This window comes from Corythoichthys intestinalis, chromosome 4 (genome assembly GCF_030265065.1).
Source record: "Corythoichthys intestinalis isolate RoL2023-P3 chromosome 4, ASM3026506v1, whole genome shotgun sequence".
Classification (NCBI taxonomy): domain Eukaryota; kingdom Metazoa; phylum Chordata; class Actinopteri; order Syngnathiformes; family Syngnathidae; genus Corythoichthys; species Corythoichthys intestinalis.
Genome location: NC_080398.1, coordinates 24,072,271 through 24,095,797, shown reverse-complemented (window position 1 = coordinate 24,095,797; position 23,527 = coordinate 24,072,271). Strand labels below are relative to the sequence as shown.

The window sequence follows — 23,527 nt, the reverse complement described above, 5'->3', positions numbered from 1 at the left end:
GACGCTTAGTAATTCACAAACCCATCTAGGAACACTTAAATTGTTTACTAAAGTACACATAAACACATGAATAAGAATAACAAGTCACAAATAAACAATGAGGTCAAATGCTGATAGCAGTAACTAGTGCAAAAGAATGGAATGTAAACAGATTAAGAACTCTGTAACTTCACCTTTCCAACATGATTCAAAAAAATTCTTTAAAAAAAAAAACCTATATACCGTATTGGCCCGAATATAAGACGGTGTGTTTTGCATTGAAATAAGATTGAAAAAGAGGGGGGCGTCTTATATTCGCGGTCTAGGCATTATACCCATTCACGACGCTAGATGGCGCCAGATATCATTGAAGCGATGTTCTGTCATGACAGATCTCAGCTACTCTCCCCATTCACGACGCTAGATGGCATCAGATAACATTGAAGCAATGTTCTGTCATGAAAGATCTCAGCTACTCTCAAGTTTTACCAGTTTGCATGATTTTATTGCATTGTTTTTCCTTATTCAGATTTGTTTCAAGACTATAGTTTGTTAGACGTCACTTTGATGGTAAATGCAGTTATTGCAGTTTTGTTGTTTTGTCACAATAGATCGGTTTATTTACATTTAAAAAAACAGAAGCCATTCATTTACGAATGTGATTGCACTTCAGTTTACATATTTAAATGTTCATATATTAAGATTTGACTGAGGCAAAATAACATGCTTTTCTCTCTCAAATTTATTGTTATAATCATTTGTTTCGGATGTACTGTCATTATTTTCTGTATAAAAATTAATTTGGGGTTCAAAGTCTTTTTCTTTTTTTTTTTTTTTTCAAACTTGAGTCTTGAAAAAGGGGGTCGTCTTATAATCAGCGCAGTCTTATATTCGGGCCAATACGGTATTAAAAATATGTAGCATTAATATTATAGTATACTACTACTGTATATTTGTATACATAATACATTATAATATAAAGTAAGTAAAATTAGTGCAGTCATGGACTATGGTCAGCAGGCCAGTGTTTCCATTTTTTTTTTTTTTAATGTTTTTTCCCCAAGCAGGAGTATCCGTCATTTTAACAAATACAATCTGCATGCTGTGCCCAGACTACAGAGATTGTGAGACCTACAGCTTTCGGGAGCAGCAGCAGAGTAGATAAATAAATGTTGCGTGTCAATGGAGTGAAGTACAGAAAAATAACTTAATGATGCACGTTGATTTGATACGAAGCACGTAAAGGCAGCTTCAATCAAAAAATGTCGATACTTAGTTATATAGACTTACGATCTGCCAGCTTGTTGTCTCCTGTCGCATTCCCAAAATTACAACTGGGTGACGGCACCTCAGGTGTTCATTCACGGCTGACGTTCTGCCGTGGAATGCAAGCTTGGCATCGCAGAGACTGCACACGACAGTGTACCCCCCTTTGTTTCGTTGAAATAAGTCCAGGCTTTTGCCACTCTGGTACGCTTTATTGGCTTCATGACGCTTTTCCCGCTTGCATCCAGACCATCCATCATTCTCAACTTTCCACGCAAATTTTTTTAACCCTTCTTTAACCGTCGAAAGCAGTTGTGCTCGTCGACGCATTTATGTCATCGATGACGTCGACCACGCCAGCTAGTTGGGACAGCTCTAGTGTGATGCCATCGATGAAGGGTTCCTAGATAGCAAAGTGTAATAATAATCAAAGAACAGGAAAGGGAATGTGGGAAAGAGTCTCGTCGCTAGGGAGCGTGTGGGCAGAACAAATATTTGAATGCAATTAAATTAGGAAGGGCCTATCTCACTAACTACTACTAGGCTACCTTGTCACCCAATATAATTACAGTAATCTCATTTTTGACCACTTAGTTTGACTAGTTATGATTTTGAGAGTAGCTGTTAAATATTGTTTGTTTAGCAGCGTAAGAGTCACGCAAAAGATTTAGCACAGTAAACTAATCCAGTGTATCGCTAATCTCATATGCTAGTCTCCCTTCTACGTCCCTGAGGGAATGCTATCCTGCTGCAAGGAACAGCAGATGGCCCAATAACCTTGCAAGGTCACACATCTCTGCATGCATGCAATGGCGTCTACATGCACACACACACATAGACAGGATCGCCAGATGGAGAAATTCTCTTAAAACATCTCTTTGCCACTGCATATTGACCAAAAGTGTTTTGATCAGCAATAATATTATATGTAAAAATTGAAATAGTGGACCTCCTCTGTTTTGTTTGTATTTTACATAACATTTCCCCATAAAAAATATAACTCATTACAGCAACAGTTAATTAACATATTCAAACAGCTAAATTGAAAATTTATTGGTCAATTGTTTTAACGTGTTTCTTCAACGAGAACTCTGTTTATGCTGTAACTGCTGCTATTTTGGACTGCGTGGGGTGTAGTGATAATAATAGGAATCAAAATAAGTAAAGATACACGATAATATCGGTCACCGATAATTATCGGCCGATAATGGCAATTATGACGTCACACAGATAATCCAGATAATAAACAAATTCAACCGATAATGCAATCCGATAATTATATACTTGATTTAGCCTCCAAATGTGCGCAACCGAAGAATTCAGCACGCCGCCTCCTCAACCCCTCCCCTCTCTGAAGCCCCTGAGGGAGGAGGGGTTGAGGAGGCGGAGTTACACGACAAGAAGTAGTTGAATATTATGGTGGCTGTTACTAAAAAAACGACGCTCTCGCCATCTGCGAAACATGTACCATAGAAGTTCCACGAGGCAGAAAGAAAGCGTCCTCATTCAAAACCACTAACCCAGCAGCAGGGGCGGGCGGATTATCCGGTACGAACGTAGCTGCCGCCGAGACGAGACACTTTTTTTTTTTTTTAACCTAAATGACCCGAGAACCAAAGCCCTGGATAAAAAAAATAATGCAGTTTATACGACCACCATTCTTCATGAAAAAGTGATGTCCAGTAAGCAAGCTTATCATGACGGCACAGTGGTTAGGTGATATTTTAAACATGGAGAAAACGAAGTCAGCCAGTCAATAATGCATTCAGTATGTAAAATGACGAGCGGTCAGAGGACTTTGTAACGCTGCCTTTATTTTCTGCTTAACAAAACTCAGGCGCAGAACAACACGCACGCGGATGCGAGCTCCAACTCCGTCCAAATAGTACTGCCGTGTAGCAGTTTAGCTGCTGTAAAGCAAAAGTCGTGAAAGCCGCAAATGTAAACAAAGCGCTGAAGAATGGGTACATGACATCTCGCTCTTTTGAGTTAATCATTTTCACAGTGTGCAACAAAGCATATAACATTAGCAATCACTTTTCAAATTATTTAACTTATTTCTCTGCTCAATTACAGTCACAGTAGATAATCAAATTCTTAAATCAATATTCTGTAGCCACAAATATTATTCAAAATCTTTACTTCTTCCGAGTTTTTTTTTTTTTTAGGATGAAGTATAATAATGTATTGCTTAAAACAAGGCTGTTAAGATTATTTTCAGCTAGCTATTTTTCTTCCAAGAAATCTGAGAGAAATACACTTGAAGCGAAGGCAGATAATTTCACTTATTGCCAATAGATTTACACTTAAAACTGATTAGTTTTAAGGAGGTGTGTTTTGCAGTGTATTAATGTTATATATGTTAGGAATGGCTTACTTTTAAAGGCATTTTTGTGCAACTTAGGTATTTACTCTGTAAGTAATTGTTGCCAAAGGTTTACCATTACACAATGTCAGACAATCTGTCATTATTTAGATGTTTGAATTGACGACTTGTTCATATTTTATGTTGAAAAAAAGAGCAATAAATTATATTTTTGCACAGTAATATTTTCTTTTGTGTATACTTTAAAATTTTACATAAATCTTTTAATAGAATTATCGGCTTGACATTATCGGTTATCGGTTGGAATGAGGGGGAAATTATCGGTTATCGGTATCGGTTGAAAAATGTATAATCGTGCAACACTAAAAATAAGGATTCTGAACTAGACTAGACTAGACTTATTCGAAGTGGATTTGATGAATCAGGAAATGAGACCAACCACAAATAAACAAAGATGCTGCACAAGGAAGCGAGTTGGCAGTCAATCTGCATTCTGTCCACAATCACTTCCTTTTTAAATTTCTACAGAATTAAGCGGCATTCTCTGCACTTCCCATTTAGGGTGTGCTACACTGAAAAGTAAAAAGTGAAAATCCAGTTGTTATTGTGATCTCTATCGATGTTGCCCATGCGTGCTGTGTAGTCGAATGAAACCTGGCCCAAGTCATTGCTTGTTTGTCCACATTTTCCACAACAGATTTGAAAAGTGATTTCTTATCTGTGTCACTTTCTCCCTCACTCTCTCTCGGTAGATTTCTGGCACTGAAGCTGTCTCTGTTTCTGCCGCAATGCGTGCCACCGTTGCCACATATACAGTACATGCTGTAAAATGACTCATATCCTATTCCACTCACACACATATATCGCATACAAGCAGGGAATACAGTGTCCACTTACATATGCATCAATTATTACTTGTCCCACATCCCATCAGAGGAACTATTGTAGTCCCTGCAGTGCAACGGTCACCATGACTACACTCACAAAATGTAGCCTGCGCAAACCCCTAAACAACAGACCTGCACCAATGACTTATTGACTTATTGACATTTCAATACAGTTTTTCAAGTCAGCATGTAATGTAGTTTGTGAGTAATTAGCTTAAGGTACCCTCAGGAGAGTGTGTAGCCAGTGGCCAATGATGTCAGGGTTGTGTGTCTGTCCATGTCCGTTTTCTCTCTGATGGAGCGTCTGTAATTCCAGCCAAGGGTCTCTGTTTCCTATTTGGCACAACATGGAGGCTCATTAAATTATGCAGTGATGTGCACGGCAGCTGGACGCACACTCTTTGATGTTTGAAAAATACAGTGACCTATAAGTTACGAACTTTTGCCTAAACGTTTTTTTGTTGTTGTTTTGTGTTGCTAACTAGTTTACAGCTATGATCACCGCTTTAGGTATGCTGCCAGCCGAGTGAAGCAAATCAACTAGGCAAATTTTTACCAAATATGCACAGATGGATTGGTTGCCTTATAAATCGGGTTTGAGTTCATAAATTTGGGGGAGAACAGGGATTGGTCAATCACTAACTATAACTGAGCATTTCCGCTGATTGCATCTAGAGTCGGCCACATTGTCTCGCTAGCATTTGGTCAATAATACGAGTATATACAGTATGTCCACTTGTTGGTTGGATAATAACGTTTGCCGGTCTTTGATCGTGTTATAGTTTGTATTGGCGTTCCATATAATTGCTGTGTGGTCATTGCTTCGCAGGTCTGGGTAGTCCTCATTTCTCAGTCTTTCCTTCGTGAGTGAATTCAGTCAGATGAATACCCGTTGTTAAGTGAATTAGGGCTGCAGCTATCGAGTATTTTAGTAGTCTATTAATCGATGAAGTAGTTAGTTCGAATAATCGAGTAATGCCATAAGGAATATTAAAAAGTAAAATACCCGAGCTGAGCATCAAACAGTGTAAAAAAAAATACATAAATTAGGATGTAAATACGACAAAAAAAAATTTGGCTAATTAACATAGTAAAAGTCTGCGAGCTTAAATGCTATCAAACGCTAACTTTTTTTTTTTTTTACAATGCTGTTAACAAATGGTTCAAAGCATATTCCCACAAAAACAGCTAAATATACCTATAAACTAAATTTTGAATGCATTAATAAAACATTAGCTCAGGCAAAAACTTAGCTTATGTTGGTCTTGACGGGGAGCTGCTGGATTCAGCCATGTGGAATGTCAGGGGTATTTCATATTCACTGTTAACACTAGAGGGCAGTGTATCCACCCAAATCAATAAAACTAAATGCAAACACTTTCAAAACAAACTGTTACAACGGCACTTTAATTAAAGGAATAGTCGAAGCAGCAAAATTTTATTAGAATCTTTTTTCTAATCAAATTGCTCGAGTTAATCGATTAATCATTGCAGCACTAAAGTGAATACTAACATTTTAGCTCATATTCAGACTTTTCCGGCATTGAATCATATTAAGATGCTGGGGGGAAAAAGAGACTTAAAGACCTAATATAATTTACTAGTTCTGTTCTCCAGTAAATTAATTTATCAATTTGCTTAAAACTTGTGAATTTCACATAAAAGCATAATATTGCTGCATTTTATTTTTTGGTGAAGGAAAAAAAAGTTTTTATGTTTCAGGTTTTTTTTTTTTTTTTTTTTTTTTTTTTTTTTTAAAGAGAATTACAGCACTAAAATGTGCAGTTAAAATACAGTTTCACAAATAATGTTTAATGTTTTACAATAAAGAAAACTTAATTGGATTATTAAAAGTGCCTAGTGTTTTTTATGACAAAGATCATTACATCAAATTTTTGTCAGGCCTTTCAAAAACTATTGGTGATGGGCCAGAAACTAGTGATCTGTTCACCCCCAATTTTTACCTTTTGAGATTGAGCTTGATCCTTAGCGTTTTGTGTGATGTATAAAACTCATTGGACAGCAGCAATTGCTTTCAACACAACAGGGTGGGAGTCTCTAATGTTTAAACGTTACACCCCTGTTCTGACACAACCAGATAGTGACTGAGTGTTTATCTCTTCCGCTATGACATAGGGTAAAAATGGCTTTGACAGGTATCGTGAAAGGGTCTTATAGCAGAACAGTAACAGAGGTGGCCCGACGCCAGTGTGTAATTCCGCAGCGCTAGCTTAACAGCTGACACTGACTATTCCTGATGTTAAAGGCCCCGGCTCACTTGGTAAAGAGGTTGCCGTGGCTGCTGCAAGGAATCAGTCGCAGCAACTCATTTTGCTTGTGCTTTTGACAAGGCGACGTCTCTTGAAGACCAATTCACCCTGAAGTCGCTGTGACGTCGTGGAAATGTCGCGTTGATTATTACACCAAGCCATCGAGGTTACAAAGATGTCGCAGAGACCTCGAGGAGATGTCTCTACTGTTGCGGAAAGATTTAGTCTCAATTACATATCTGAGAACTGGAAATGTTTGAAAAATCCACTTTTTTTGCCCAGGGAATAGTACTTTTTCATGCAAAATAATGCCTCACTAACTATAGTTCAATATCAAATAAAATGGCACAGAAAAACACCAGGGGCAACAGTTTTTCAGACACTGATCAGACAGTTGACTTGCTTCATTCTTTGCTGTGTTGCGGATCACTGCTCAAAACAAAATGAAGAGGTGACGACTGTAAAAACACGTATGTAGTAAAACGTGTTTTCACTTGCTGTTTATCTGTGCCAAATTGACTGCACATGGTGCAGGATATCTAGCTTTACAACCGGGTTTGGGTGAGGGTTAAAGGTAACAGTGAGGGTTCTGGTTAGGGTCGAGTTATAGTTTATTGTCGGACCACAAATGCTGTACAGTAAGTGTAGTATCAGTTTACAGAGCACATCACCTGTACAAACATGTGCAGTGTTGCAGTGAGAGCAATTTTCAACTACTTGGGTGTGTTTAGTGCGCAAAAAGTCTGGTATGCATCTCCCTGCGGCCATCAATACTTGAGTGCCAAGCACAGATACCTGATCACAGGAAGCCACACTCACATTCTCAATCCACTGTTAAAACAATATCTTCGCGCGCACACACACAGCGGCGAATAGACTAATCAAAAACCAACTCTTTCTCATACTTTCACTTCTGAAGCTACATAGATACAGTGTTATCTGTACGCACACACACCTTAAGTGAGGTTGTGGAATCATTTGGAGTGGGGTCAGTGCTGGTCATGCAGGCTGATACTGAGCTAGCGGACAAAGATTGTGGTCAATATCTAATTAGAAGTGGTGTAACAAACCACCCACCCCCAGTGCCACCTGCTTTGTTTCACTCTTTATCTGGCTCGGCTTCTCACCTCCCACTGATGTCTCCTGTTGCATGTGTGAGCCCCTGTCTGTCATCAGCTTGCTTCACATTCCACTCACTCAGACGACAGCTACAATGCTACACTTATGACTTTGTAGACAGATACAACTACCAATTCAAGGAAGCCTTATCAGGCAGCTGCAATGGAAACTCCAACACAATCTGTTGTTGTGCATTTTGTGAATTCATTGAGTGCTCAAAATGAAACCTTTATCAATTGTCCAGGGCTATGCGATATGCGAAACTGTCATACAAGGTGTCCTTTGTGTTTGAGAGAACATGAATTATGCCATCGATTAATCAAGTAATTGTATTTAAAAAGCAGTATTAATGGAAAAATACAATATGTAGTAGGCCTGCACAATATATCGTTTGAACATCGTCATCGCAGTGTGCGCATGTGCAATAGTCCTATCGCAGGACGTGCAAATTTTTTTTTCTTCATAAAAGCAGCAAGTGTGCAGAGACATGGCCTCCTGAATCCCATTTATCAGAGCTGGGTAGAGTAGCCAAAAATTCTCACATAAGAGTAGTAGAGATGAAACGAATACTCGGGCAACTCGAGTTCCTAGAGTTTAAAAACTGATCCGAGTAATTTTATTCACCTCGAGTAATCGTTTAATTTTGACGGCTCTAAGGATCACGTTTTGCCCGGACTACTTTTAATGCGGGACAACGCGCTGATGTCACGTGCGTAGAAGAAGAAGCAATTGGGGGAAAAAGAAAAAAAAAACTTACTTCAGCCGAGAGCCGCTACAAACGACGCCAGCATTGTTAAAAACTAGCCCGCATGATGCTACAGTGGAAGCAGGTAGCGTCTGATGCGTCTCATAGAGATTACATGTATGTTGAACTAGATGCGAAATGACAGTCAGTGGCGTTAGTAAACAGCCGCCATCTTAAAGCAGTAGACTTCTAAGCGCTAATAAATAAGTTTAACGTTACCGTCACTCGCCTACGCAACGTTAGCCCTGCGGAGGGCTAGGTTTCTATTAATTATGACCACTGTCGATACGTGGCTAACGTGTCTTACACACAGGCTTTATTTAATCTGTGAAAACATAGCGCTGTAGAGTGACGTGGGTGTAAAATAAAAACGTAATAATGCTAACTGTCAATTTTAGCTCAGTAGTCATTGCTGGATAAAACGCTAAGTAGCACTGGTCCCTAATGTGCTTCAATACAGCAGGTATCATACATTTATTTTGAACACTGCAAAAACTCAAAATCCTATCAGGACTTAGTTTAGACTAACTTAAAACATAAATAGAACTTAAAAATAGCTTGACACAAATAGAAATTCAATTGAAACACGTGGGAAAAACGTCGCTTTCAAGTGATGTGTGTTATCAAGGGTAATGACATTTTTAGATAAGAAACATATGTATATTTTTAAAAGATCTAGAAGTTTTTTGAGTGAAAGCAGTGAATTAGTCTTTTTTTTATTCTAGTTACATCTGAGATGCAATTGTTGGCTGTTTTCAACAATGTACATCGAAAATAAAGACATTGATTGACTGAAAATGGTTAAAAATTAGATGCTTGTTTTCTCATGTATATTTATAATTGCTCATCACCTAAAAATGTTTTATCCGATTACTCGATTAATCGATAGTTTTCAGTCGATTACTCGATTACTAAAATATTTGATTGCTGCAGCCCTAAAGAGTAGCGTTACTTCAAAATAATATTATTCAAGTTGAAATAGTCATCATCCAAAAAAATTTACTCAAGTACAAGTAAAAAAGTATTTAGTGAAAAGAATACTCAAATAATGAGTAACATTGTGAGTAACTCCTTAAAAAGTTTGTTTTTTTATTTATTTTCAATATGGCATTTTTTTCTCAAATATTTAAAAATACTTAAATTTTTACGGTGATTTCAAGACGTGATTGACAAGGCTGGCGTGACAGAATAACGGCAAGCTTGAGTCTGATTGGTATCATGGAGTCATGTGATATGATGCGACATATCATTGGTGAAACTGGTGGAGCTACTGTTGGTATGTCTGACAAAAATAAAGTCAATATGTACGATAAAGAGGAAAATGTAATGATTCTAATGTAGCCCAAAGTAGCGGAGTAAGAGTAGCGTTTCTTCTTCACGAATCTACTCAAGTTAAAGTAAAAAGTACATTTTTCTCAAAAAGTTACTCAAGTAAATGTAACTTGTGACGACCTTTTATATACAGGAATCTTCATCACTCACAAATTAACACCCTTGGCCTGGAATAAACCATATTATATGACTACAATGTGGTCATGCCATGGTGAGTCAATCAAAGTATCTAACCAAATTCTTCTAGTTTTAACATGGCAATATATATCGCAAACCCCCAAAAAGTCGCAATATCAGTTTTTCCAATATCGTTCAGCACTAATACATAGCACCATAAACGGGCATATGAGGTGTAGGTATTATTTCTGCCCACTTAGAGTTGCTATTGCTACACGCTATATTATTGTATTTGTGGCTTTGGCCTGGACGGGTGAGTGATGTGAAAGTCACCAAGTAAGGGGCATGTTGGCTGTTATTGGTTCAGGTTAGTGGCACCCTGGCAACCATTAGCCTGTCTGCTTGTTAGTGACTGGTCATCAGTTTTGACTAATGGGGCTTGCTACCCCTGGCAAAAATTATGACATCACCTCTTGGTGGACCATCACGTAGTTGTTGTATCGCGTAGAAAAATTATGGACATTACACAAAACTTTGCTAATTTCAAGTGACTCATTTCTATCTCTAAGACAAAAATACAGTTGTCGATAATAATTATTTTTTCGGACAAAGCTTGCAGGATCTGAGGCATAGTTTTAACGAGTGACATACATTGCTCTTAATTAATCTTGGCTCCAACTTTCTCTTGACTTCAAATCATATTTGCCCTCCAAGTTCAAATGGATTGGACGTCTAACGCCGTCAGTGTCGTTGAAATTAGGGATGTTACAATTAATCAGATAATCAACAACTAATTGTTTGTCAGATAAATAGCCAACTCAGTTATGAGAACTATTTACTTTTGCGGGTCACATGACATGGTATGGCAGGCCGGATCTGGCCCCCGGGCCACAGGTTTTGGGCAATATCTCACATTTCAGTCATATAGGTTGACTCCAGTTTCCTCCCATTTCTTCATTTGTTTTGTTATGCACCTTTTGGATTCAGACATATTGCTTTAAATTTTCTGTCTGCAAGCTTTAATGTCTTTGAAGTCTGTCAAGTATGCTGTTCTCTCAAGGCCGGGTGGCATACAGATGTTACTTTTCTGAGCTTTTCAATCATGTTACGAGGTCATTCCCTGGTTAAAAAGTAAAAACACAATCGGAGTGGTTTAGTGGTTTCGGAGTGGCACGTCACATGACCAAATGCGTGCTAACCAAACATACGATGAGAAAATGTCACACATTGTGAATTTATGAAGGAAACTAAGGCGAATTTTCATCTCGTCTCGTCAGAAGACAACTGGCATCCATCTCGTCATGGTTTAGTCTCCTAAAACACGTTTTTAGCGCGTCATCGTGAGATCATAGTAATTAAAAAATTGTTCGTAGACGAAATGTTTTCATTATCGTCATCGTTGACGAAAACAACACTGGTATATCCAAGCCCAAAATGGTCGGTGGAGACTCCGGAATTTATTTTCTTCCAAAAATGCTTGTAAATGCTCCAAAAGGGTCCAGTGACGAAACGCCACACAACAATTAATACTTTGTCCTTGCTGCTGAAAAGGACTATCGAGACAATGGTCTCTTGATGCTCAAAGACTCATTCCTCAAAATTTTCTCTCGTTGTCAAATTACCGGTGTTTTAGACTGTAAGTACCGCTGCCAACACTTATCAGCGGTCGCCATATTTGTGTACCTAGTCAATATTTTCTGTTGGCATTTTACAAAAGCACTATTGTAAAACAGAACTTTCTCTAAGGTGCTACAAAACACTCCTCTGAGAACAAAAGTAAGCCAGTGTTTAGAGGATGATGTAGTGGAGGGGGCGTGTCGAGGGTAGAAATTCTTAAAGAGACAGTCCCATTTCCACTTGTTTGAGACAGCTATGTGATGCAAAGGCAATTTTTATTGCATCGTGTACAAATATGCCTTCACAAATCAAATCAGGGTAAAATTGTTACTTGAATATGCTTTAGAATTATACAATAAGTCTGAAAAATATCCGAAACGCCCCCTTTAACAACCTTCCCATGTTAGTTTTTACAGATTTTACACATCTCTTTCAACACTGCATTATGATTTAACTTCGTTAAGAAGTTTGATAATCCTTTCCTTTGTTTCAATTAATATCTTGTCTTGGAGCCATGATTAAGGTTCGTCAACTTTGTGCAACAGCTTTCTAAGGTGTGATTACCTCTTTTTAATTGTAGACTAACACATTGTGCGAATCGAATGCAGTTTTTAGTTTTGGGAATTAAATTTTACAGGGCCATTTGAAATTAGTTTTGGGTCAGATCATTGATCTGCTTTTTTGTACACAATTGAACAACTGAATCAAAATGCTTTGAGACTGGTGATTGCACAAATTGTCTTAGTTTTGGACATTACCTTAAGGTAGCAATAGACTTGAAAAAGAGGAAAGCAAAACACATAGTTTTTATTGTTATTCTTGGGTGTGTATTACAATGGCTCAGTCAAATTACGGTAAACAAGCTCCCGCTGTGTATTTTCATGTTTGACTATAGCCTACCTGGCTGCGCTATGTGTTCTACTGCATTTCATTCTCATTTTAATACCAAAGACGAAATGTTTATTGTATCCATTTTACAGTGAGTCGTTTGTAAGAACTGCGGGGTATGGTGCGTGATTATAATTTTTTTTTTGTTAAATCTGCTACTTTTGTAGTTGTTCACATTACAAAAACAAATGTGAGTTCTAATATGAACATACTGCGTATGTGACGACTTTACCTGGTGCTGATATATAAGGAAGCTGATATGAAGATACTGGTCTTAACTCAGATTTGTTAATTTATTTGATAAGAACCATTTGTTCTTATCCTTCATTGCTTTTCATACCTGTCTGTTTAGTAGAACAGCTGTGACATTATTCACCTTTTGAATATCTGATGAGTGGGACCTGTGTTGCAGCCACAATGGCTATACATTAAGGGTGTAACGGTACATGTATTTGTATTTGAACTGTTTTGGTACGTGGTGCTCGGTTCGGAACCGAGGCGTACGAGTTTCTGACTTAATGTAACCCTTACTTTTCGAGGCTGTGAGTCGATCGGGTTACAGTTTCTTTGTGTGGATTATATTTACTCCGTCTTCTCTACAATAATGAGGACCAACACGTTAGGACAGTATAACCCAGAAACGTCAACAGCACGACAACGTTGCCGCCACGGGAACGCAGTGAAACGTAGGTGTTAAAGTCAATCAGCCAATGCACACCAGTCGCGGCCGCGTGTTAGACGCGTCCCAGAAGCGGCTACCCTCCTGCTTCAATACTACTACCGGTAGTAGGATCGGGCAGACTGGAAGTCACTCGTGTAAAAATACTGTGGATCCGGTCGATTTTCAAACTAATATGCAATCGTAACCCACTTTTTGAGTCTATCAGATTTCTTGAGTGGTAGATCGGGGCACAGTTGACTTGTCTTTGTTGATTTACTGCTGTCTTCTCTGCTATAATAATAACCAACACGGCCCCGTGTTCAATACAAAACCCTCCTACCACAACAAAAACAAGTAGGAACTAATATTCACATAGTAACTAGAAGTTATACAATATAAAATATACAATATAAATGAATACTACATCACATTTGTAAAATATAAACACATAATAAAATAAATAATAGCCCATTTAAATAAATAAATTGAAATGAGCTAAAACTAAATAATTATTAAATTAAATAATAACAATAATACACAGATCCTGCTTACACAATTAAATATTAATTTCTGAGTGGCACTTTAACTTGAGAAAATCCACCAACAAAGCTTTTGAAAACCGTTCATAAGAAAAAAAAATCATTTCATTTGTAAAATACATGTTAAAATCTTTGTAATTGGGATTGCTTTTCTCTTTTTCTTTCAGAAAGAAAGCTAACCAATCCGCGGTGTCTGAAATGCAAATTGTTGTTGGATTATCTTTAAATACCCGCTACTTTTTGAGCAGAATTCTAGCTTTGTATAGGCTAATGTTCCTATTGTTGAAAGCACAAAGGTGTGTAATAAACAACTAGTACATTTATATTTTGCATTTTGTTTTCTTACTGTACCGAAAATGAACCGAACCGTGACCTCAAAACCGAGGTACGTACCGAACCGAGATTTTTGTGTACTGTTACACCCCTACTATACATCCTTATCTATGTACAAAAGAAGCTTTGGTCAGATTAGAAAAAATATGATGCATGTCACATTAGGCCAAAAATTGGTAATGCAAAAATGTTGTTCTTTTGAGTTTCTGATTAAATGATACTGTAATACATAATACATAATTACACCAGAAAGATGCAGGTACTTTTCCACTGCATCAATCAGCTTTGCTACCTTCAAAAGGCCTGTCTGGTCTTGCTGCAGCCGGAGTTTGTTCACCTGCGTTACAGTACAGTAAAAGGGCTCACGTTTTTTTATGTGTTTGCCTTAATGTCAAACCACTCCCTCTGCCATAACACACTCTGACAAAGGGTTTGCTTGTTTAAATTGAGGGAGAGTTGTCAATCCTTTTTTACCTTTAAATTTAATGAAATCGGAAAGTCAGATATTTTATGTATGGGCTAGAGTTTCCAATTTTCTCCTCACACGAATCTAGAGGTGAAGCAAAGGTGCATTTTTTTGTCATGTGTCTTACTTTGTCGGCTTGTGTTTGTTTTGGCATGGATTTTGGATCGTAGCTTCAACAATGTTGCAACTGCTGTCTTTAATATGTAGGCTGAATCAGAAAGCTACTTTAAAGACAACTGCTTATTTGTGGTGAGCTAAATTGCATTGTAGTTCACAGCAAGGTTAGGTGAGCCTTTTTGTCAGGGCTCCCACATTCCTACTCATTCAATAAATCATTCCATGATGCAAATCAAATTCTATTTTGGCCGTGACATTCAATTCAACTCAGTTTTGTGTTCAAAATATTTTAAATAGTCTTGAAAATACTCTATCAAAAGAAGACATTGTTATTTTTTTATTTTTTTTTAAATTTTTTTCTTTTCTCTATAATTTAAATTAGCTTTGGCCAAAATACATGGGTTCGGGATTAATTTTTACACCACATTGGAATTTAAATTGTAGTGATTCAGGAGTGTTACAATTCACAAATTTTCTGAGTTAAGAGCTGTCACACAGTCAATTGTTTGAGTTATTACCAAGCTTCTAATACGTTGACTCAAAATTGCAGAGTTCAATTACAACTCTGCCCAGCATCCTGCATCTATCTAAATCTCAATTTGTTACATACATTAAGCGGTAGATAACGGATCAATAATTAGATGGATAAATTGAGTCATGCGAATGTTTTACAAAAATTTTTAGGCGGAACATTTACAATCTAAGGCCATGTTTACACGACAACGATCTTATGCAATAATGCAAAAATGGCATCTTGCCGTTATTTAATCTCCGCGTTTGCACGACCATTATACAGTATGTAGGGGGGAAACTGCGTGCATATTATAGCTTGAATTATTTCGGGAAATCCCTCAGGTCACAGGATTTCCGCGGGAATCAAATTTTTATTTATTCTGTGATTGGGACGGGAATAGCAATCAACGGAAGCAAGAGGGAGCGGGAACACATAAATAAATGATGATTTTCACCAGCGTTAAAAAACTAGATGACCGAATCGTCCATTTTCGTAGTTTTATTTACATCGACTTAAAGTGCCTGTGACACGAAAAAGCATGTTTATTTCATAATACACGCGGTATTTTATGCCCCTGAATGATATGGACCGCTTGGATGTGTGTGGAAGCGATCGCTATATTTATTTAGTTTTTTGAATCCCGCGCCATGAAAATGAGTGACTTCCGGCTTCGGTCTGGCATTGAGGAGGAGGGCGCTGTGACGTGTACGGTAGAAGACGTTCTCTTCACTATACAGTGTACTGTTGTGTATGAGGACGAAGGATTCAGCAGATTTTGCGGATTAATACTTTTATTTTTTGCATCACGCCAGCCAAACGGCTGCAGAAAAATCATTCTGTATGCGGGAGAGGCGTATGCGCCTTTTTGGAGTTTCAAAAGGTTCCCATTCACCGTGGATATTTACTGTGGGACCATTGGACTTACAAGGAAGTGAGTAAACATCTTGTTTTGTATTATGTCAAATACGAATACAGTGATTACAAAGTAAACACTATAAAATTCCTTTAAATAAAGGACTACTTACGTTTGATCATTGATAGGCATGTAAAAAGCTATTCTCATGCTCATTAGCAGTTAGCAGTTAGCTGTTAGCGCGTTAGCTACACAACAACTCCAGCCACCCTCCTCCAGGGAACGAACTGTAAATTGCTCTCCGCCGGGCGGTTTGCCGATCCGCAAAGAAACTCGACAACCAGGTCGTCATGTCAAATAATCCAGGCTAGTTATGTGTGATTTTCCACTTCGAAGACTTTGAAACATCCCTCGGTTCGGGTTAGCATGTCGGCTAGCTGTCACTCCTTCTGGTCTGTTTACATTCTAAGAAGCCGGGGAAGGGAAATTACATATGTCCGATTTAGGTGTCATAAAATATCGTTCGGGAGGTGTGACAGTAAAGGTGAAGTCGACTGTTTTGACCATTATGGAGTAATTTTGCCATTTCGTCTTGAATAAATGGATTTTTATTATTTTATATTCCATTTAGCACAAGATTGTTATTTGTCATGACCATGCCATTTATTTAGCAATTGGGGAAAGTACTTGGGTAAAAAGAATATCCTGTAAAAATATTGAAGTAAAGAGACAGAAACAATGACATTTTGCCGCTCTCTTCGTCGCGTTTTCCTCATTGTGAATAGTTCCCCCTCGACGGGCTGACTGGTCCTTCTCAAGCCATTTATATAGCTATTGGGGAAAAATACTTGGATAAAAAGAATATCCTGTAAAAATATTGGGAGTAGAGAGACTGAAACAATGACATTTTGCGGCTCTCTTCGTCACGTTTTCCTCGTTCTGAACAATTCCCCCTCAATGGGCTGAATAGTAAAACCGATGAGCCTAGTCTACCGCTGACGTCATCCACCTGTTGGGGACGCTAAAGCCCTATAATGGTAGGCGGGGCTAACCGGCAGATTAAAAGACTAATTTCTCGTCATCTGCGCTTTGCTAAATTGTTGTATATAGTCGAATCGTCTCAAAATATGATTCTAATTCACATAATAATGCCATTTAAGACTTTTTTTCTGGTGTCATATGCTCTTTAAGTTGGCACGCCAAAAGAACTACATATACTGTACCAATACTCACAGTTTCCAACGCTTCAACTTCAAGATACTATATTTGCGCAAACTCAACACTGCAAACGGTGGAGATGAAAACCCAAAGCGAGAACTACACATGAAACCTGGAAATAATGACCCATCGGTTAAACTGGAGGAGCTTGTAGGACAGGGGTGGGCACACCGGTCCTCGAGGGCCGCAGTGGGTCCTGGTCTTTGTTCCAACTGATTCAGCACAGACAGTTTAACCAACGAGGTTTCAGTGGAAACAAGAAGCACCTGACTGCAATCAACTGATTGTACTTGTAAGAAACCAGATTGGTGAAAGACTGTCCTCATGATGGGTATGAACAAAAACCCGCACCCACTGCGGCCCTCTGTGGAATAGTGTGCCCACCCCTGTTGTAGGAGGAAGGTCCAAGTTATTCGAAAACTTCTTGAACGTGTAATGTGATAGCGTCACTAAAAAATATGTTGTGGGCTTGGAGTGGGAGTCATTTTGACTGGGAGTGGGACGGGATTGGGATTTACATTTTGACTCAGCCCCGTGATTGGGATGGGATGGGAATTTTTCTCTGGGAGCGAGTGAAAATCCACTCCCGATTCTTGCTCTACTGCACACAGAACCGCAAAAGTGCATGAAACCATTTTGCCAATGTAGTATGCATTCCCAATGTGTAGGTGGCAGCAACACCAAAACTTGATTCCTGTGTGCAACCCTTTGCTTCTGCTGTTTCCTTTCTCATCTTGGTCAAATAACATGAAGGAGTTTCTCTTATTAGAGTAGTGAGTAGTTGACTAGATTCTTGAATAATGTTGAACACAGTTAGGCCATGTGTAAGGTTGCTACATAAAGACATGTTTTCATACACTGCCGGACTGTCCGCATGCATTGAAGTCATCAGTATCTTTAGCCCCTTCACTGACAAATACTGTATATTGGAGCATTTTTGCCACCTACCGTTCCGGAGTACTGAAGTCACTTGTCACCCAAAACTCACTTTTACATTGTCAAGTGTTGAGATTGCAACAACAGATTGGAGTGCTCTCAAGATTTCAATTCTGCAAGGTGTTTTCAGCCCCCCAAAAAGTCATCGCCGTCTAAACGATAGGGCTTTTTGGAAAAGATTTTATGTTGTCACCCCTGTTGTCGTGTAAATAGATAAAAATAGGTCAAATACATTAAAAGTAGTGATGGGTCCGTGAGACCTCATGAAGCGTATCGACACAGTGACACACTGTGTTGACACAGTGTTGATACTGTATCATTGAATACGGACACCTGCTGGGCATAAAAAATCCCTACAGGCAACCCACTTGACAGACTGACACTGAATTGATGACCTAGCATGTAAAATCAAATAATTTATGTCTTTGCATTCATATTGCATTTTTCCATATCTTTAAATTATTGTGAACATATATTATAATGTAATAATGAATGGGTGAATGAGGGTGCTTGTTGACTTTTTGTTCTGATGAAATTGTGTTCAAAAACATAGTTTACTATGTAAAATTTAGTTGGTTCCTTTTTTTTTTTTTTTTTTTCAAACAAGCAATTTTTAACCTGCTGTGGACAACAAATGCACGGAACCACCGATCCCAGCATGCACAAGAATTTCTTAGCCACTTGAAAGAGGTTTGGATAAGATGTCAATTGGCTCCTCCAGTATTGAAGAAAATCTGCATTGCATGCCATGTTCGGCTCAGCCATGTATCGTTGCACTTTTGCGATTTCATCTACAGTTGCATTACCTCCTTGACTCCCCACTTTGACATCTAAGTGTTACCATAGGCCATCAGAAAAAAATAGAAGTGGACAATAAATAAATTACAGCTTAATTACCAATTTCTAATAGATTACCAACAAAGCTACTGTGGGAAAATAGAGGAATAGCTCAATTCCAGTGTTTATCCTGGGAATATGGGCCCAATATTGCCTCAGCATTAAGGTGGCTACTGTTTGTGTATGACAGGTTGAAAGTACAAATGCGACATTTGACTTGCAAAAAAATGTGAATAATTTAACGTGGGCCGTGCAACGCAATCTGTTCAACACGTTCAGGTCAGGACTCGTACCCGTGCATACAACGCATCCAGTACAATAGGCGAGTACTCTGACCACTAAGCTAACAGCTTAAATGCCAGCGGATCTTCTTGAAAGCATCGAAAGTGAGGTTTCCACGCACCGCAAACGACGGACCTGCATGTACCTGTTACACTAATAAACTAAGAGTTAGCTTAAAATTAATTGTATTTTGAATGGAAAATGACAAGTGCGTTTTCCTTGTGTTTGGTCCATTTCCACAGCATGAAGACAACGAGGAAGTAACCCTGAGATGTGGATTGTTTCAGCAGCTCCATTGCGTTGACAGACGCGCTTCCTTTTAAACAAGTTTGCCGCGTCATTGCTATGTCGATACAGTTCAATGAGTTTTTGCATCAGTCACGTGATTTTCTCAAAGCGATACGCCCACCGACGCAGGGGTTGCTCCATGAGCTCCTGTGCACCGGCGCATTGGTGTCACTGGACCCATCACTAATTAAAACACTTTTTAAGTACTTTCATAACCAAAATTATAAGGAGCAAGAGTTGATGAACATCATAGCACGTGCTTTTTATAGGGTTAGTGCTGGAGTACGCAGACAAAAGCATGCTAGTAAAGGGAGAACATGCAAATGCCACAAAGGAGGGAAGATTCAAATGCAAAACCTGACCATTTTTCCATATACTTTTTGGTTGGCGGGTGAACTTTGATGCCTCCTGCTTTATACAAATTCCAAACTCTTAACTTCGTCATCAGCTCACAGAAACAAAGAGGATTGCTGTCATTTGTTATCACGCATTGATTAGTCAAATGATTTGGCTGTGTTGATCAGTTACTTGCCTTTTTTGAGGGACCTTCAAATCAACTCAACCCCTCTATTACACTTATACTAGGTGTTATGCAACACATCGGAGGTGAAAGTGAAGCATTAAAAAAATTCCTCTTATTAATAGGCAACTCATGTCATTTTCAGCAACGGAAATAAGGCTACGAAAGATTAAAGCGGCACTGCAGCAAAGCTGGCGGAAAGTGCTCTTGTGATGTCTGTTTTTCTTGTGTGTGTGTGTGTAATTTACTCTGATGAAAGATCCACGTTTGCCTGTTCCAATGTGTCCAGACTGGACGATTGATCAAGAGTGATCAAACAAAACAGACCTCAGGCACATACTTTAATGTACTATAGTGCTGTCTATGATGATATTACTGTCAGATTAATGCCAGGGCCCATCTCACAGTCTAATAAACATTCATAGTGTGCACACAATTTTTAATATATGAACAGATACCCCACACTCTTAGTGTGGGCAGTGGGTACAAAATGTGCTCTTTGTAAAATAATTTGGGTTTTTTCATATTAAATTACTGCATTGTTCTTGACTTGTAGTTTATTTTTGTAATACAATGAGCACTTATCAGTGGACTATGTTCTAATCCCACTCACAATAGCTGAAAATCACAATGTAGAAAGACCATATACATTTGATGTTATTTTGTCCAGAATACACAATAAGTAAGCAAGCAAAATATACTGTAGAAACCAATAACAGAAGATTATTGCTTTAAAAAGTGCAACCTTATATGGAAACTACTGTCCAACTGCTAACTCTTGTCATTTCTTATTTTGTCGTGTCAAAAGATGGTAAATATTCATCTGTTTTTATTCATGATTGCTCATCGGACATGAAACACCATTCCTTTTCAGACCTTTAATGAATTTTCTAAAGCGCTACTGTACTTCTCTAGGCTGCTTCACAAGGGCGCATTGTGTACCAGGGATGGGCATTCAAACCAATTTAATTATTAATGGAGTGAATTTAGATACATCAGTGATATAAACTGAGAATAATGGAGCTCAACTTTCCTTGAGTGTCATGTGCTTCTACAGACAGCAAATAAGTTGAGATAAATGCAACAGTCATCTCCCAATTGCTTGAAGACCTGATTACGGTAATTTCCCGAATATAAGGCGCACCCGTGTATAACGCGCACCCCAAATTTACTTGTAAAATCTAGGGAAAATTATTGTACCCGTGTATAACGCGCACCCTAATTTTAGCACCAATAACTAGAAGAATACAAGAAAACAGAGCTCGTATACAGATACAGAAATGTCATTTTACTGACTGGTGAAACACAGCACAAGCATAGCACATTGGTAGTTCAATACATTACCGTAAACTGACAATATGTACGGTAATAATATGATTTGACAACTTCTCCAACTTACCAGAATCCAGGAGAAAACAAAACAGATGTGGCTTTTCGTTTAAAGGCTGCTGTATAACTTGCTCATTTCATCATGATGAATAAATGTTTCTTCCATGGATAGATACGATAAAATAAAAGTGAGGCTAGAAGTCGGAAAACCGAAAGCGCGCATCGCTGTAGACTAACAAGAGGAACTATTGTTATTTGGGTTTAAGTTTCCCGAGGGACAAATATAGTTGACGGACACAGAAAGTCTATGTTGTGTTACATTTGTTACGGTCAGAGTTGTGGAGCTGCAATAAACGTTGACTCAAATGAGTTCAAGAAACTAAGTTTTGTGCTTTATTAAGAGTGAAAAAAGCAGAACTTAACACAGACGAAATCATTCGACCAATTAGAGTGTAGTATTACCGTGTAACGAGTTATAACAGAATTCACCGGCGGAACTTATGTTGGCACGTTGTATAGTTCCCGGGGGGAGGTATCTTGTTGAGGGAACAGCCGGAAACATTGCTACCGTATTTTGTTGCAGCGTAAATGTCAATAAAGCAACGCCGATTAGCTCTGTTTGATACTCCGACTCCTTCCCTAGCTCGCCACGACCGAAACAAAATGGTGACGTCACGAACCGTAATGGTCGGCAACGGATCGCCGCATACGTTTCTTCAACACAACATAGCCATGTCAATAAAAAAAACATCGGTCTTTATATGTATAAAATATAGTTATATTTTTGTCTCCATCCCTGTACCCGTTTATAATGTGCACCATGATTTTACAAGTTGAGTTTGGGGGGAAAAAGTGCGTTATATTTGGGAAATTACGGTAATCAAAAATAATTTCCAACAAAGCATTTTTATGCCCATCTCTAGTATGTTGTGATGTCATCAACTCTCCTAACATACCCCCCTACCACCCCCACCCACCCCAAGATAAAAAGGGCACAAACTACTGTTTTGTATACGTTTAGTTGTAAGGCATGTATAAAACATATGTGTATGTCTATAGTATGGCCGGTCAGACAGTTACCGCGTTGCCACCACACAGGACAAAGACGACCGATCCCCCAAGAAGAAGAAGGGGGCGACGACGGGAACCAAGGACATGGACGACCTGAAGAAGGAAGTGCCGATTGTAAGTAAAAACCAATACAACAACAAAACTTGATTAATACTCAGATGTTTTTGCGTCTGCCTTGCTGAGAGTTAAATAGTGTCTGTCACGTCCAAGATGGTCTCAGTGAGAGAAAGAAATTCTCTAAACATAAACGATGAAAAAAAAAAGTTACATTTCTTTGCTGGTAAGACTTGCTATCAGAAGGTCACCACTTTGATGCAACATCGCAGATTCAACTGGCTGCCATGATACTTTGTCGATCAGGTGAACTGCATGCGTAGAGTCTATTTTTATTTCAAATAAATTCATAAAAGTCTCAGGTTGCAATTGAAAGCAATCCCTTTGGTTAAACTGGACTATTTTATGATTGTTTTCCTTGCATGCAAACTATTAGCTAAGGCACGACTAAAATTACTTTTTATGTCTTCTTATTGAATGATTTTATGTTTTTTCAGACGGAACACAAGATGTCCGTAGAAGAGGTATGCAGGAAATTCCAGACCGACATTGTCCAGGTAAAAAATATTCTCACACGTTTACTAGATAGCGTCAAAGTACTGAATTTAGTCCGACAAAGACTATAAAATTATGATGGATAATTGTTACTAGAGGTGTGCGAAATTTCCCATTCTTCGATTATTCGCGATTCGGCCGTGGAAGATTTGAGAACGATTCACAAACATCCAAATTCCGATTAATGGAAGGTGCCAAGTAAAGCGGAACTAAAACACAGTCAATGCGGTCTTTGGGACGCAATGAGGAATGGACCGAGGTAAACATCATGCTCAACTTTCGGCTCTGCCTCAACTCATGCTGTTAGATAAAAAAACAATAATACCTGACTACGGCTGACAGCCGCTACAAACTACGCCCACATAATGCTACGGTAGATATCACAAGTATAAAGAACTAGATGAGAAA

At 38.5% G+C, this 23,527-nt stretch overlaps 1 protein-coding gene across 2 annotated transcripts in view; it reads left to right on the top strand.

Annotated features, from left to right (window-relative positions):
* The window catches only part of atp1a3b (ATPase Na+/K+ transporting subunit alpha 3b), a 52,631-nt gene that overhangs the window by 8,303 nt on the left and 20,801 nt on the right, over positions 1 to 23,527 (top strand). The window contains exons 2-3 of one of the 2 annotated variants that reach the window (XM_057833308.1): positions 22,538 to 22,624; positions 23,062 to 23,121. In XM_057833308.1, coding sequence (XP_057689291.1) covers positions 22,538 to 22,624; positions 23,062 to 23,121 — 147 coding nt within the window. Of the gene's footprint in view, positions 1 to 22,498; positions 22,625 to 23,061; positions 23,122 to 23,527 lie in introns of both variants that reach the window. The other variant, XM_057833307.1, reaches the window with a different exon arrangement.